The sequence below is a fragment of the Perna viridis genome, chromosome 8 (assembly GCF_037379345.1).
Source record: "Perna viridis isolate PV_CMFRI_1.1 ecotype Kerala chromosome 8, ASM3737934v1, whole genome shotgun sequence".
In the NCBI taxonomy this organism is placed as follows: domain Eukaryota; kingdom Metazoa; phylum Mollusca; class Bivalvia; order Mytilida; family Mytilidae; genus Perna; species Perna viridis.
The window spans coordinates 21,936,626-21,950,215 of record NC_142452.1 but is presented as its reverse complement, the minus strand read 5'-3'; the positions used below and the strand labels follow the sequence as shown (position 1 = coordinate 21,950,215).

General features: G+C 30.5%; 1 protein-coding gene across 12 annotated transcripts in view; it reads left to right on the top strand.

The window, feature by feature from the left end:
• Window positions 1-13,590, top strand: part of LOC148609831 (uncharacterized) — a 49,374-nt gene extending 35,784 nt beyond the window's left edge. For all 12 annotated transcript variants that reach the window (XM_088541185.1, XM_088541187.1, XM_088541186.1 and 9 more), the window contains 2 exons: window positions 2,502-3,735; window positions 4,435-13,590. In XM_088541185.1, coding sequence (XP_088397311.1) covers window positions 2,550-3,735; window positions 4,435-5,291 — 2,043 coding nt within the window. In that variant the 5' untranslated portion in view covers window positions 2,502-2,549 and the 3' untranslated portion in view covers window positions 5,292-13,590. The remainder of the gene's footprint in view (window positions 1-2,501; window positions 3,736-4,434) is intronic.

Below are 13,590 nucleotides of genomic sequence, written 5' to 3'. Positions count from 1 at the left end.
ATATTGTATTCTTACTAAATAAAAGGTTAGGAATTAAACAGCATTGCAAAGTTTTACCAGAGATTTACTATTGATGACAATAAGCATGAGGTTAATGGATAATTAGGAGAATTTCAGTAGCTTCTATTATTATGTTCTTTTTCAAATTAAATTGCTGTAAAGAGCAATCATTTTAATCCCTACACAACAATGGTGACTTTTTTATGCCTCCACCTCATAGTGGTCAAGTTATGTTAAAATGTAATGTATGACTTTTCATCCTTGACAACAAGAAGTTTTCCCCAATATTTTTTTTTTCAGAAGTCTACAAAAATTGAAGTAATTTTTTGAATGTTATTGTAACTTCTTCAATTTATTTTCTGTAGTTATCAGAGGTAATCGAGATCACTTGAACTTTGATTCACAAATAACATCATAGTATCTAAGTTTTCATAGGAATTATGACATTTTGTTGGGAGTTCAAACTGGTTGTTCATTCAAGTCAATTGTGACAATTTGTACCTCACAGAAAGTGGTTCACAGAAAACTAAACGAGAAAGTGCTGTTAAGTTAACTTGCTTTACATTTCAGCACCAAATCAAGATAAATTTCATTATAATAGTTCTTGACTAAGTTTAAGTAAAAATGTTTTTGATAAACCTCTTTGTTGATATTTGAACTGAGCTTTATTAATTATTGCTGCAAGCTGTCAGTTCAAGAGTGATGGCTTTTATTGGATAATGAAATTCTAAGTTATTAAGGAGAAAATGTCAAACAGATGATTTAAATGGGAACTGGAATTTTAGATAGAATTTGTGATTTTCCTTGCAGATTTATCGATAATTGTAGGAGTTATAGGAGTGATGCATGTTAGTAAAACGTATTTTTTTTTTACTTTAATAACATAGAAATTATAAAACATTTGGAAAATGTAATCAGTAAACATCTGTCAATTGAATTTTAAGATCCTAGATATCACATATAGTTCAAGGTTAATGATGTGTTCTGATTTCTGTCACCTTTTTGCAGAAACCAGTACTATTTTATCAATTCTTTCCTTAATTGAATTGTTAAATCTATACTTTTAACTGTGTTTTGTATTATGTTAAAAGTGAATGGAACTTATTCATTTGGTTGACAGTAATATTGGTTCTATTAAGTTAAAATGGCTTTTTAAAAGAAAAATCAAATTTCTTTATAATTGACTTGGAATTTAAGTGACTTTGAAACTGTCATGTTTTTATGTCATCAACAACACACCTATATACACATTCAATTAATTCTAAAAATAGATATTTTTCCAATAATAAACTTTTCAGGGTAGATTTTGCTATACTTACAAATGATTCATTCCAGTAGTTCTGATAAGTTCTGATGGATGAGGTGTCTGTCTGGTGTATTGCTCATGATGATGATGATATCATTTCTGACCATAATTCACTTCATTCTTTCCAATGAAACTATTATTAGTCTTTATTATGACAAAATGATTTTCTTAATTTCACACAGAACTGAATATCGAAACATAAATTGAGATCTGGGGAATTGTTTTCTTTTTGTGATAGCTTTATCTCTGTGATATCTGTGTCATTCTAGGGTATGTATTTTTTCAGTTTCTTCTTTGCTTTCAGTATGTCTTGTGTGACACTTTTTGTGATACCTGAAAATGAAGGTTCTATAGCCAGTTCCATTTGATTTAGTGATATATTGATTTATAGTAGAATAAGAAAGCCACCTGTATAAAGATGTTGGTTTATAGTAATAATCATTATACCTATCAGGAGTAATATAGTGACCGTGTATACAATTAGTAACTGGAGTTTGGAGCGAGGGTATACTTAGTGATCTTTGCTCACTTCTAGTTTAGTTTATATTGATTAATGGAAATGTGTTAAGAACAATAGAGACATGTAGATTTTCTGGTGAACTGAAACCCTCATTAATACTTCATATGGAAGTACCAAGTTAGTATAAACAACCATGATTTTTTAATCACTGTGAATATAACAGAAAATACACTGATCAATTGTATAGAAACTTTTGAAAATAAGGAAACCAAATACATCTTACTAATACAAATGGTGAAAAGGTCTACCTATAATACATTATCATTGTGTCAACAAGAAAATGAAACAGTTAGCATGTTTCCTTATATATATATTCTTATATAGAATTACCACCTATAAGGAAATATTCCATATATTTTCCATTTTCATGATGTTTATATCTCCTAACATTACACTAATAAGTTTTGACATAGCTCTGGATTCTATACAATTGTAGGGTCTCTGTCTGCATATAGTGTTATATATGTTTATATACCAGCTAATGCATTTTTTTTTCTCAGTTAAATGGATTAGCATTGTACTTTTATATTGATGCTGTTTCTATAGCAACTTCATTCTTTCCAATGAAGTTATTTTTGCATTCTGTACAGGAAATACAAATGATATATTTACAGTATTGTTAACAATACAGTTTTTTTTTGTACATAAACTAAATGTTCTCTCTTTCTTTTTCAGGACCATGTGCCTAGATGTCAATCTTATCTGCTGACATGTCATTTTATAATGGAATGTGAGACATTTTCGTATGCAACAAGTCCAAAGAATCTAGCACCAAGCCCACCGCCAGAAATTGACATTTCGTCCAAAATGGTTGTTGATATACAATCTCACTGTACTGTAATTACAGAACCATCAATCAAGTCTTCTCAGTATAAAGTTATGGAGACTGAATCAAAAGACTCTTCTGAGCAAAGCTATAAGCAGTTGTTACCACCAGAAAGTATTATGACTCCAAGTCCTGACAACCCACCACAGATTGAATTCCCTGATGTGCCAAAAGACTCTGTTTATCAAGAGAGAAATTCTAACTCAAGTCCTCCCAATCTTAGTCCGGAGGAGGCTATGGACTCAGACCCTATGGAACAGGACTGTAGCTCTACTGAATCTCAAATAGGCACACCAGACAAAAATAGATCTCGTAGAAAACCCACCTTAGAAGACATAGTACGTCACCTGAAGCCTGAAGTGGAGAATGGGTACTATAGTGGAGAAAGTGATGGCGATGAAGATGATGAACACGGACATAATGGCTTGATGATTGATATGAAAACTGGTTGTGATAATAAAATGTCAGTTGATCGTGATGATGAAGTTGATGGTGATGTCTGCCAAAATCTCATCAAACGATTCAATCATGATGAAAGAATAATGAATGGTCTTTGTGAAGGACTAAAAACTCCAGAAAAGTCCTTTGAACTGAATGGTAATTCTAAGTCTCCTGCAAGCATTGAAGACCAAGAAAACAGAAGTATTTTCAGTGACAGAGAAAGGGAGATAGCAGAGAAAATTGCTGAAATGACCAATTCAAAATCTGCTGACTTCACAACTCCACCAAAACTAAATGGAAACTGGATACATGGTGCATTTAGTGGTCTTCCAATGTTTCCTTTCCCACCAGGGCCCATAGATCCCCATATGATGCCAAATGTCATGCCATTCATGGACAAAAACAAATTTTCTTCACCACAAGAACTTGCTGAGAAGGACTATCTCAAATGTCAGTATTGTGAAAGAACATTCCGTCGTCAGAAAAACTTAGAGAATCACATAGACAACACCCACCAAGGGAAGGGGACCACTCGGAGAAAATCTGACTCTGGAAATGGTGACATGTATTTTAAATGCACACATTGTCCTTATACTACAAAGCACCAAAGTAATTTGTATGTTCATCTCCGCATACATACAGGTATGTCAAGCTATTTACAGTTATGTATTCATAAATATTTTTAAATATTTTTTATGCAATTAGAATATTGCTTATGAATTTTACATTTTGTGTTTGTAGTGTATGAAATCCAACTTGGTCACTGCTCCTTAATTCCAACACCACAAAAAATCACAGCATTAATTTGAATTTAATTGTCATAGATATTTTGACACAATTCATGGTTTCCTCTGTTTGTTTAGACTTAAGTGAATGTAATTGCATTACCAGTTAATCTTGATTTATGTTTAATTGTGATTAAATTTCTAGATAATTTATGTATTTAGTACAGAAACTTGGAGTAAGGAAACCATTGATATATATGAAAGTGAAATTTAAATCAGGAAATGAACTTTGACCTTTTTGTATGTCTTGTTATTAACTACAGAAAGAAAAGCCGTTATTACTTAAGGGGAGATAACTTAAATTATGCACAATAAAATTGGACCTGAAACACAGATAAAAAGAAATACATACTGCATACAAGAGGTGAACATGTAGATTAGAGGACATAAGGCTGTATTTCTGTTTCAGGTGAGTGTCCATCCAAATAGAAAATATTAAACAAAAATGTGATCTGGGCTACCAGCTTGTACTTCCTAAATTTCACCCTGGTAGATACTGCATATAAGATACATGAACAAGTAGATTAGAATGCGTAATGTTTTATTTCTGTTTTAGGTGAGCGTCCGTACATCTGTGGTGCATGTGGTGTACAGTACAGCCAGAGTCACAGTCTGAAAAGTCATATCATTAACAAGCATGATGGCATTATGTCATACTATATCAAAGAGAAGAGAAATAGGTCTCCTCGTGGAATGGGGTATCTAACACACATGTCACCTGATGTCAACATGTATAAAATTAATAACCCACCTACTATGGTGCCACCAAATCAAGGTCCACCATCCTTGTTGATGCCACAGTCAAACATTCCATTGCCAATGATGTTGCCATCTCCACAACAGGGCATGCACTCATCACCAGGGCAACAGCAGCACTCTCCAGTCAAGTCAGAAAATATGTCGCCAAAAGATTTTGTTTCTCAAATGGCCCAGCAGCATCTTGCAAACCTGCCAAAATCTAGTCCAAACAGTATGGTGAATGGTCACATGTCACCATTTTTTACCCAGAATGGTTTGAACATGTCACCACCACAAGCACAGGAAGAAGATCAACCATTGTCTCTTGTATCACAGAAGATCCCAAGACCACTACAAGAAATCAGTAATGCCAACATCACAAATGAAGAAAACCATGGTGCTATTGATCTCACCAAAAAACCATCCAAGTCATCTTCTGAATGTAATAACATCGCAAGAAATGGAGCTTTATGTTCAGACAGAGCTGAATGTGAGAACTGTTCACACTCCTTAAAGTTGAAGATGTTACGCCACAATGTTGTGCGCATGCTGAGCATTCTGGTACCCAACCTTAATTTTGAAGAGAAGGGCATCAGTGCAGAAGGCGATTCGGTTGATGAACTCTTGCATGATGTCATTCAAAGCAATATCCAAGATGAAGGAATGAGTGACTGAGGTTGTCATGGTAGCAGGGAGGATGGTCTGTCTCCTGTTATCATAGGGATTGCTGAGTGCAATAATTTTCATTACATTGGTCACACATATCAATTTGTGCCATAGGCAAGGCCTTGAACATCATGCTGTAGTTGGTATATTTCTTAGGCTATATCAGAATACATTTAGAAAGGTATTGGTTTTGTCCCTTTTGAAATTTAATTATCCAAGTAATGACAACACTCATTGGCAAAATATTAATTTTTGAAAAACTATGAATACTTCATAGGAATTAAATATTTCTTTAGAAATGAATTTTGACATGAAGTCACTGATATATTGTATTTGTAGTCATTCTCAGAAATTACATAACTCATTAGTTCTTTCCATTCGTATTAATTTAAAGACTCTGATATAATCTGAGGAAATACTGCTACAGAAAATCTCATGATATAATTAACATTGTGACGGAGAACCGTATAGATTCATTTTGGTGTTTTTTCATTTGGTCGAAGACCGACATCATCATTGTCATTTTCTCATCATCCAATATTTTTTTCACCACATTAAAATGCTGGTTCGTCCACTTAACCAAAGATATTTTGAAATGTCTTTATTTTTAATCACATTCCTATGTAATAAACAAAGTTATTTTGATTAATCTTTATGACTGTATGTTGGTTGTTAACTAAATTGTTGTGAACTATATTATGATATGTACTTGTACGGTTGTGAACTTCCCAAGATATAAATAGACTATATATATTCATGTGCTTTAGATTTATAAATGAAGACTGGATATACATTTATGAATGACTATGATGTAAACATATTTATAAATGAACAATTTTGAAATGTACTTAATTAGCCATTTATTAACAGTTATTTCAGAAATCTTTTTCCACTAAAATGGTTTGTTCACCAATGTAGCAATATTAGTTGCCAAAATACATGTATGTATGTTGCTTCCATAGATTTGTTAATAGTCTTCCAATGTCAAGTCTTTTGAGGAAATTGGGAGGAAAAATTATCATTTATATAGATGTTCATGATTCTCAAAACAGACTGGAATCTTCCATGTATTATTTGAAGAGAAAAGATTTCTGAAATAGAATATAGTTTAATTGATGTTAAAGTGCTGTTGTGAGTTAGTGCTAGTAGTATTTTATATTGTAAATGTCCTCTTTTACTGATTCATAAATACTGTGCACTTCATCATAAACCTGAGAAAATCCATGTTAACATCTTGTCGGAGTTAACTGTAGTGGGAAATACTTTCATATCTACATTAGTTACTGCAATTAGAATTAACCTTCAAATAGTGAAAAATTCCTTTTTCTTGTAATTAAAATGAACACTTGATTTTTTCATCAAATTAAGTTGCTGTTCACTAACTTTTACATATTTATGATTTTATTTGAATTTTTGTTAAATTTAGGGATTATATGTTTAATTACATGTATACAGTTCTTTAACATTATGTCCTTCTTTCCATATATGACCAATTCAATCTTTGAATAATGGACGTTTATTTTTTCAACAAATATTTGATGAAGGCAGCATCTTTGTAATTTGTATGCAATAATCTCCATAAATTTTTAATGATGTGCTTTTCTGACATTATTATAGATATTTTGAATGTAGCAACGTTTTTATTTAAAATTTCAAACACATTTTACTGATGCAACTTAAAATAATTTCCATGTTGTACTTGTATTTTTTATCACTCTCACAAATTTATATTTATAAATATTTTTCTTCTTTATTTTTCTTTTGAAGGATATTTATTAGTATTTGAATTATTGAATGATTTTTGCAACCACTAATATATCAAGTATGTCATATATGCCAAGAGGTGCACAGTAGATATGATCAGACTATGTTGTAAGGGGAACATGTAGATTTATATAGAAAAATGTATACATTGTAGATTTAAGAGCCTTTGTCAAAATAGTTCTGATTGGTTGTTTTTTTTTCTATGTTATTTACTATTGAATCAAATGATTGGCTATCAACATTCCAATTGTTGATACATTGAGTTTATTTTAGAAATCTTCCAGAATCTTTGAGAATTCCACTGCTGATAGTACTTGTTGTTTTTTTATACATCAATTTTGTGTCAAAAAGAGTTCAATATATTGTATCCAGATGTAATTATTGATGTGTGTGTACACAATAACTAACAATGCCACTTTGCTGGCTTTGTAATATAACAGTATTGCATGGTGAATGTCATAACCTATGTTATTTTTGTTTTACATCAGCTTATCATTGCCATTAATCTGTCTAAAAGGACACTTTATTCCTACATAAATGGAGTAGATCTATAGCACAGTTATGTTTAAAACATTTATATAAAAAACCATGATACCAATAATTACATTCTGGATATGATGAAATGAATATCTAAAAGCAAGATTGCTTTAAGTGCCATGTTATTCAAGTTTTTCTTTCAGTATATGTTTTGTCTCCCTTTAAAACCTTTTGCCTTAAGGGTAATATTTTGCCATCATCTCCTTAGCAAGTCTTTACATTCCAGCTGATATTGTTTGAGTGATTGCCTTTACTTGTCACCTGCAAAATATTTTCTGGAGTTACTTTTCAACTTAGAAACAAATTTGCATGATTCAGTCTTGAATATTAGAAACAATTTTTCACAAGGATCAACTGGTGAATTTTTTGTGAATTATTTCATTCCAGCATATATTTTAGTGAATTATGCCGGAATTGATTTTGTGCTAAAGATTCTTATATGGAATGTTCTTGTTAATTGGATTTTAATGAAATTTCAAGTAGATATCACCAACTAAAAGGACATGAAAAATGTTAAGATAGAAATAAGAAACCAATGATCAATCCTGCTTCATCTGTTAACATTGTAAATCACTTGTTTTCAGTTATGACATTTTGTGCCAGTTTTAACTAGTTCTTACATCATTGAAAATATTTACTTTAGTGGTATAATTGTGATATTGTCAGTAAATTAAAAATGTTTTCATCATCAAATATTTGTACATAACAACCTTGAGTTCTCCAGGAAGTATTTTGCAGTTAATCTTTTCATCAACCCTTCCAACTTTCATTAAAAATAGAACTACAATGAGGCAGCATACATCATTATATCATCTTAACATGGAGGTGCTGAAATATGCATTTAATTAGGAATTATTTGTAGGTGCTACTTTCACAATGTATAAAATGTTTTTTTCTGCTTCCTTTGAATTTCCTATAATTAGAATAAAATTTTTATCTGTCACAAAATTACTGCAATGTAACATATACTTTACTTGACAATAGACTGTAATCAATCTTGTCAGATTTTGAACTGCTAGAATTTTGTTAAGGGATTAAACATTAAAAAAGTTCCTTTTATCCTAAATATGTGTAACACAAGCAAATCTGAACTTTTTAGGTTATTATTTTAATGATTTTTAGTATAGACATTTTACCAGTATTATGATTTTGTTTCCTCAAACAGCTCATGTGTTCTTATTCTAATATGTGTTCAAAAATGAATGTGTTCATTTACTTTATTGCAAGAATTTTGTTGATAAAAACACATAAAGCAAGCCAACCATGTTTGTCATATCCATATTTCTTCAGTTTAAAAGAATTTTATCTCCTAGTTTTATTTTCAAATTAGTTTAAGAATGTGCCATGACACCTTGAAATCTGTCTTTACCAGACACTTTAAAATTCCTCTTTACCAGTTTAAGTGACTTACCATTTAGAAACCAGTAAATTTTATCCCACTGATGTTTTTTGTTCCAATGTAATGTTTATATCATTTGTGTAATAGTAAAAAGATTTTTTAAAATCAAAAGTGGATGGCTGAAAAAATAATTTGACAGTTCACTAAGAAAGCAAACAAACTTTGCACAAAATGAAAGTTATCTCCCTTTACCAATGAATTTCAATGCTTTCTATGTAATTGAATTCTCATTAACCGTTACAGTTATTTGAAAACCAACATTCAAACTTTGAGAACGATTTTATTTGGGATATGAAATAGATGAAAATTTTTTTGAAAACAAAATTTGTCATGTGCCACCAACTAACTGGTTTTTGCAAATGTTAAAGTCCATATGTAGTTCAGTTTAGACAGGTTCCTCTGTACTTTTCAAACACACATTTCCAGTTTTATAACATTAAATAAATTAAAGATTTGGGGGGTGTTGTTATTTTTTGACAAAATTCTTGCAATTGAAAGAGTGTTCAACAACAAATGGTGCAGAATCTCTCTAGTCCCTAGTTTATATGGCACCAGTTGAGAAATTCACTTTTTGAATCCATCTTTTTACATTAATGTTTGTTATTTTTATATTCCTTTTTGAATATGCTACATTTCTTTTTTTTTCTTTATGAATGTTTTGTTTGTATATATGTGCTTATTCCTGTTGGTTTTGTTTCAGTTGTTTTAGTAGCCATTTTGTGTTCAAAGTTTTACAAAGAATTTTGGGAAAGAGAGTTGTACATACTTATATTGAGACTGTTCAAATGATACTTTTCCCATAATGCTTTATTCAGTCTGGAAAAGAGCCACAGTCTAACTTATTAATTAAATCTTTTCAAAAATTTGATTTTCTGGAAACTAAATTTTTGATATCCTTCATAGAAATTATTGTACCCAATTTTCATTTATTGTTGCTTTTGATATAAATAATTCCACTTACCAACTATAACCAAATTATAATCAATTTATATGATTTATTGCAAGATCTCAATTAGTTGCATATCATATTCTTAATTCAGGTATATTTTGTTATTGTTATATTTTAGTTGTTTTTGTTGTTTTTATTTTTATTGCTTGGTGTTACCAAACCTTACTCCACAATAGTGCAGATTTCTTTTTTTCTAATGTATTATCTCCCTTTGACTAGGAACATCATTTTCCTGTGCTCCTTGGAAACTTTTCCAACTATTTCTTGAAGAATCCAGTTTAATAGGTTAGCTAGATCTTATAGTGGCACATTGTACCTATATTTGCAGTTAGATTGGCCTTTATAAGCTGCTTTTTGAAACATTCCAAAAAAGCAATTATTTAGAATGCAAATTTAACAAAAATATATATTTTTTAAGAATTTGTGACATGTTGTCAATGCTTTCTATGTATTAAACTGTATACATGTATTTTAGAAGAAACTTTCCCGTCCTTAATCAGCAATACTCTTTATCTATGGTAAAATCAATCCTAATACCAATAAAAATCTGCTGTAATATATACAACTGTGGACAATAAAAGGCACTGATACATATTTTTTTCTCTGTAAATTAATTTTTTTTTGTGAATAGTTGTTGTTTTATATAAGAATTGTCAATATTTTTGTCAGAATATTTATGAATTAGTTGTACAGTAATTTTAATACTTTACTGATTTTTGAAATGTAATTATTTGTTTTAAAAGATAAAAAATGTGTAATATCACTTCAGTACATGTACTTATATAATGCTAAGGTATATATGATGAAGTAGGAAGTTGGTTTGCTATACTGTCTGTTCTCAACTCCAGACTTTCTCCAGATGCTGCAGACTGAAGAAAAATCTTCCAATCTTAGGAACATGTGAATGAGTTGATGTGACTTTATTCAATTGTCAAATGACTTTTGAGTTGAATAATGTCGGAGAATTTCAAAAGGCTGGTCTGCAGTAGTTTGTTTAAGATGGAACATCTGCTGCTGTGTGGAGCTTAGTTTGCTCTATACCAAGTCATACATTTGTCAATTTATCTGTAATAGGGAATAGGAAATATGACCCCCTTCTACGTGAAAAAAATGTTCATAGATGGAAATCTTTGTAGTATGTGAATATTGTGGAAATCAACATAGTTATTTTCGTTGGGACTTCAACGATTTTTAAAATTCTGATTCAATATATTGTCAATTTCATTGGCAAAATTATACAGTTAAAGATATAGTTTTGAAGCCTCTGAAATATATAACTCATGGTCCAAAAGCTATTTGTGTCCACTGTTATTCTGTAATGCCTTTCACTACACTTGTTGAAGTTATTCTCTGACATAGCATTTGGCAATTGAACCTGATTTAAGAAGTTTCCATTCATATTACAGTTGTCAAGTGTGATTATGAACTTTATTTATTCCATATTTACTCATGCAGTTTCAAAAATTGAATTTCCAAAGTTGGTTTTCCCTGATTTTAATTTGAGAATAATGTAAACCTATTAATATTCACAGTGGACAGAAATGCGCAAAAAATACTACTAGCGAAATTGATATTTAACACTATATAACCCATATCATTTTTTAAAAATGCGAAAATGGATACCTGCAAATATGCTCACTTGACAGAATCCGCAAAAAAAGTAGCAAGCATGAAAAATAATATGTACAGTAGTTACTTGTCGTTGGCATAATAGTAACTTTATGTTAGGTAAAACAATGGAATGTCAATGAAATCGGTTCTAAGAAAATAATGTGATAATGTGAGTGTATGACTTGGTATGGAGTTATTTAACATGACAAGCAAGTTTATTGTGCATCTCGATGCTTCCTTGTATGTAAGGTAACCAAAGAACGAGGGTGAGTGATCCCAATGTTTAGTCTTCCCACCGATTTCTTTTCTTCCATTAGTTTTTGTTGAATTTTGTTAGGTCTTTTTTACTGGAGTCTTTTATGATGGAAGAATTTTATTTTAATGTTTTAATAGGTTAACCAGAGATTTCAAAACTTTTTTATGAATGACCTGTTTTACTGTCTTGTAGGTCACCCAGAACGTTCTACTTATTATAAAGTGTTGAAAATAGCAATAGAAGTTGAAATCAGTTATATAATTTGTTATTTGATTTACTTAATTTTTTGTGAAGATGGAAAAATTAGATTTCTGATTAAAAATGATCATCAGATGCATCTCCTGTTAATATTTTTATTTTGATATTATGAATTAGTATTATGATGATTTTGACTGAGACTTTAAACTATTAAGTACTTCTCCATCTAAGAATCAGGCAAAATGTGTATAAGGTGCACAGAGATTTTATTGCATTATCCAAGTATTTATATCTCGTAACCTCAAGAGATTACTGTCTAAGTGTAAAGGTTGCTTTTTACAGATATGGGTGGTTCAAATTTAGTTGAAATTCACTATGGAAAAATGGCAGGAAAATTCTCCCGAACTTTTTCCTTACATAAGCAGTAAAAAAATATCTTTGTCACCAATGCTTTAGGATAAATTTAAATAGCTTTTCGGTTGTTTTCTAGATGTATTTGTATATATTTGTGGCAAAAAAGACCAAATTGGGAAAAATGTTGTGTCACTGATTGCCTGATTCTTACACAGAATGGTACTTAATAGTGATTTATATTTCTTTTTCAAAAGTTGAAAAAGAAGTTTCTTCAAGAAATTTTGGTAATAGATAAATACAGATATTTATGGATAGAAAGGAAAATTGAATTTTGTAGGAAGTCTTCAGTTTTTTTGGAGTTGCATTTACTACAAGTAACTCAAAACCAACTTGTTTGGTAACTATGAAAACTCTTTTTCTTGAATTGTTGCCTGTATATAGGGAGGTGTGAAATAATTGAACTGATCCAGTCATGCAAATTTGGTGCATATATGTGACTATTTATTCTCTATTAATTTTTAGCCATGATTTATTTTGGTCAAATTTAAGCTATATTTTTGTGCATGTTTAACATATATTGTTGATGAAATAATACATCTGTTCTAGATATGCAAATGTTCAAATAAACTAGGGCATAAGGATATTTTTTATTCCCTATTGTCTCTCCAAAATCAAATATATTTAGCTTATACTCTTTACAATTAAAAAACAAAGCAGTGCTTTTTTTTCTTTGTTAATTGTTATAGCAATACGAAATGATCTTCTATATATGCAAATGAACAAACATTTCTGTCAAAATCTTTGTGAAATCTCTGTTTTTAGTGTTTGCTTTTCCTGTATATTTGGCCCAGTAAGCCTGCACAATACCTTTTACACAGAACAAGAATATTAGCTCCAAGATCTGTAAACAAACAAAATTTACACAATGTTGTCTTTGTGTTTTTAAAACAACTACCTTGTCTTTGTGTTATCAGTTTCATAAACAAAAGCAAGATGGATAGTTAATTAGAGAGAACAATATTTATTTCGACAAATTACATTGTTCACATTACAAGTAGTTTGGGTTAATTTTTGCCAGTACAGGAGTGTGATCACTAAAACAGAGATAAATACAGCCTTTATTGTTTATTAGATGTAGTAATTAGATGCTTTTTGTTTGTACTTACTACTGCTAGGTTGTATCTTATTGTTTGATTAACATGTGTAGCGTAGTGTATGAAAAATAAAGCAATAAGTCAAA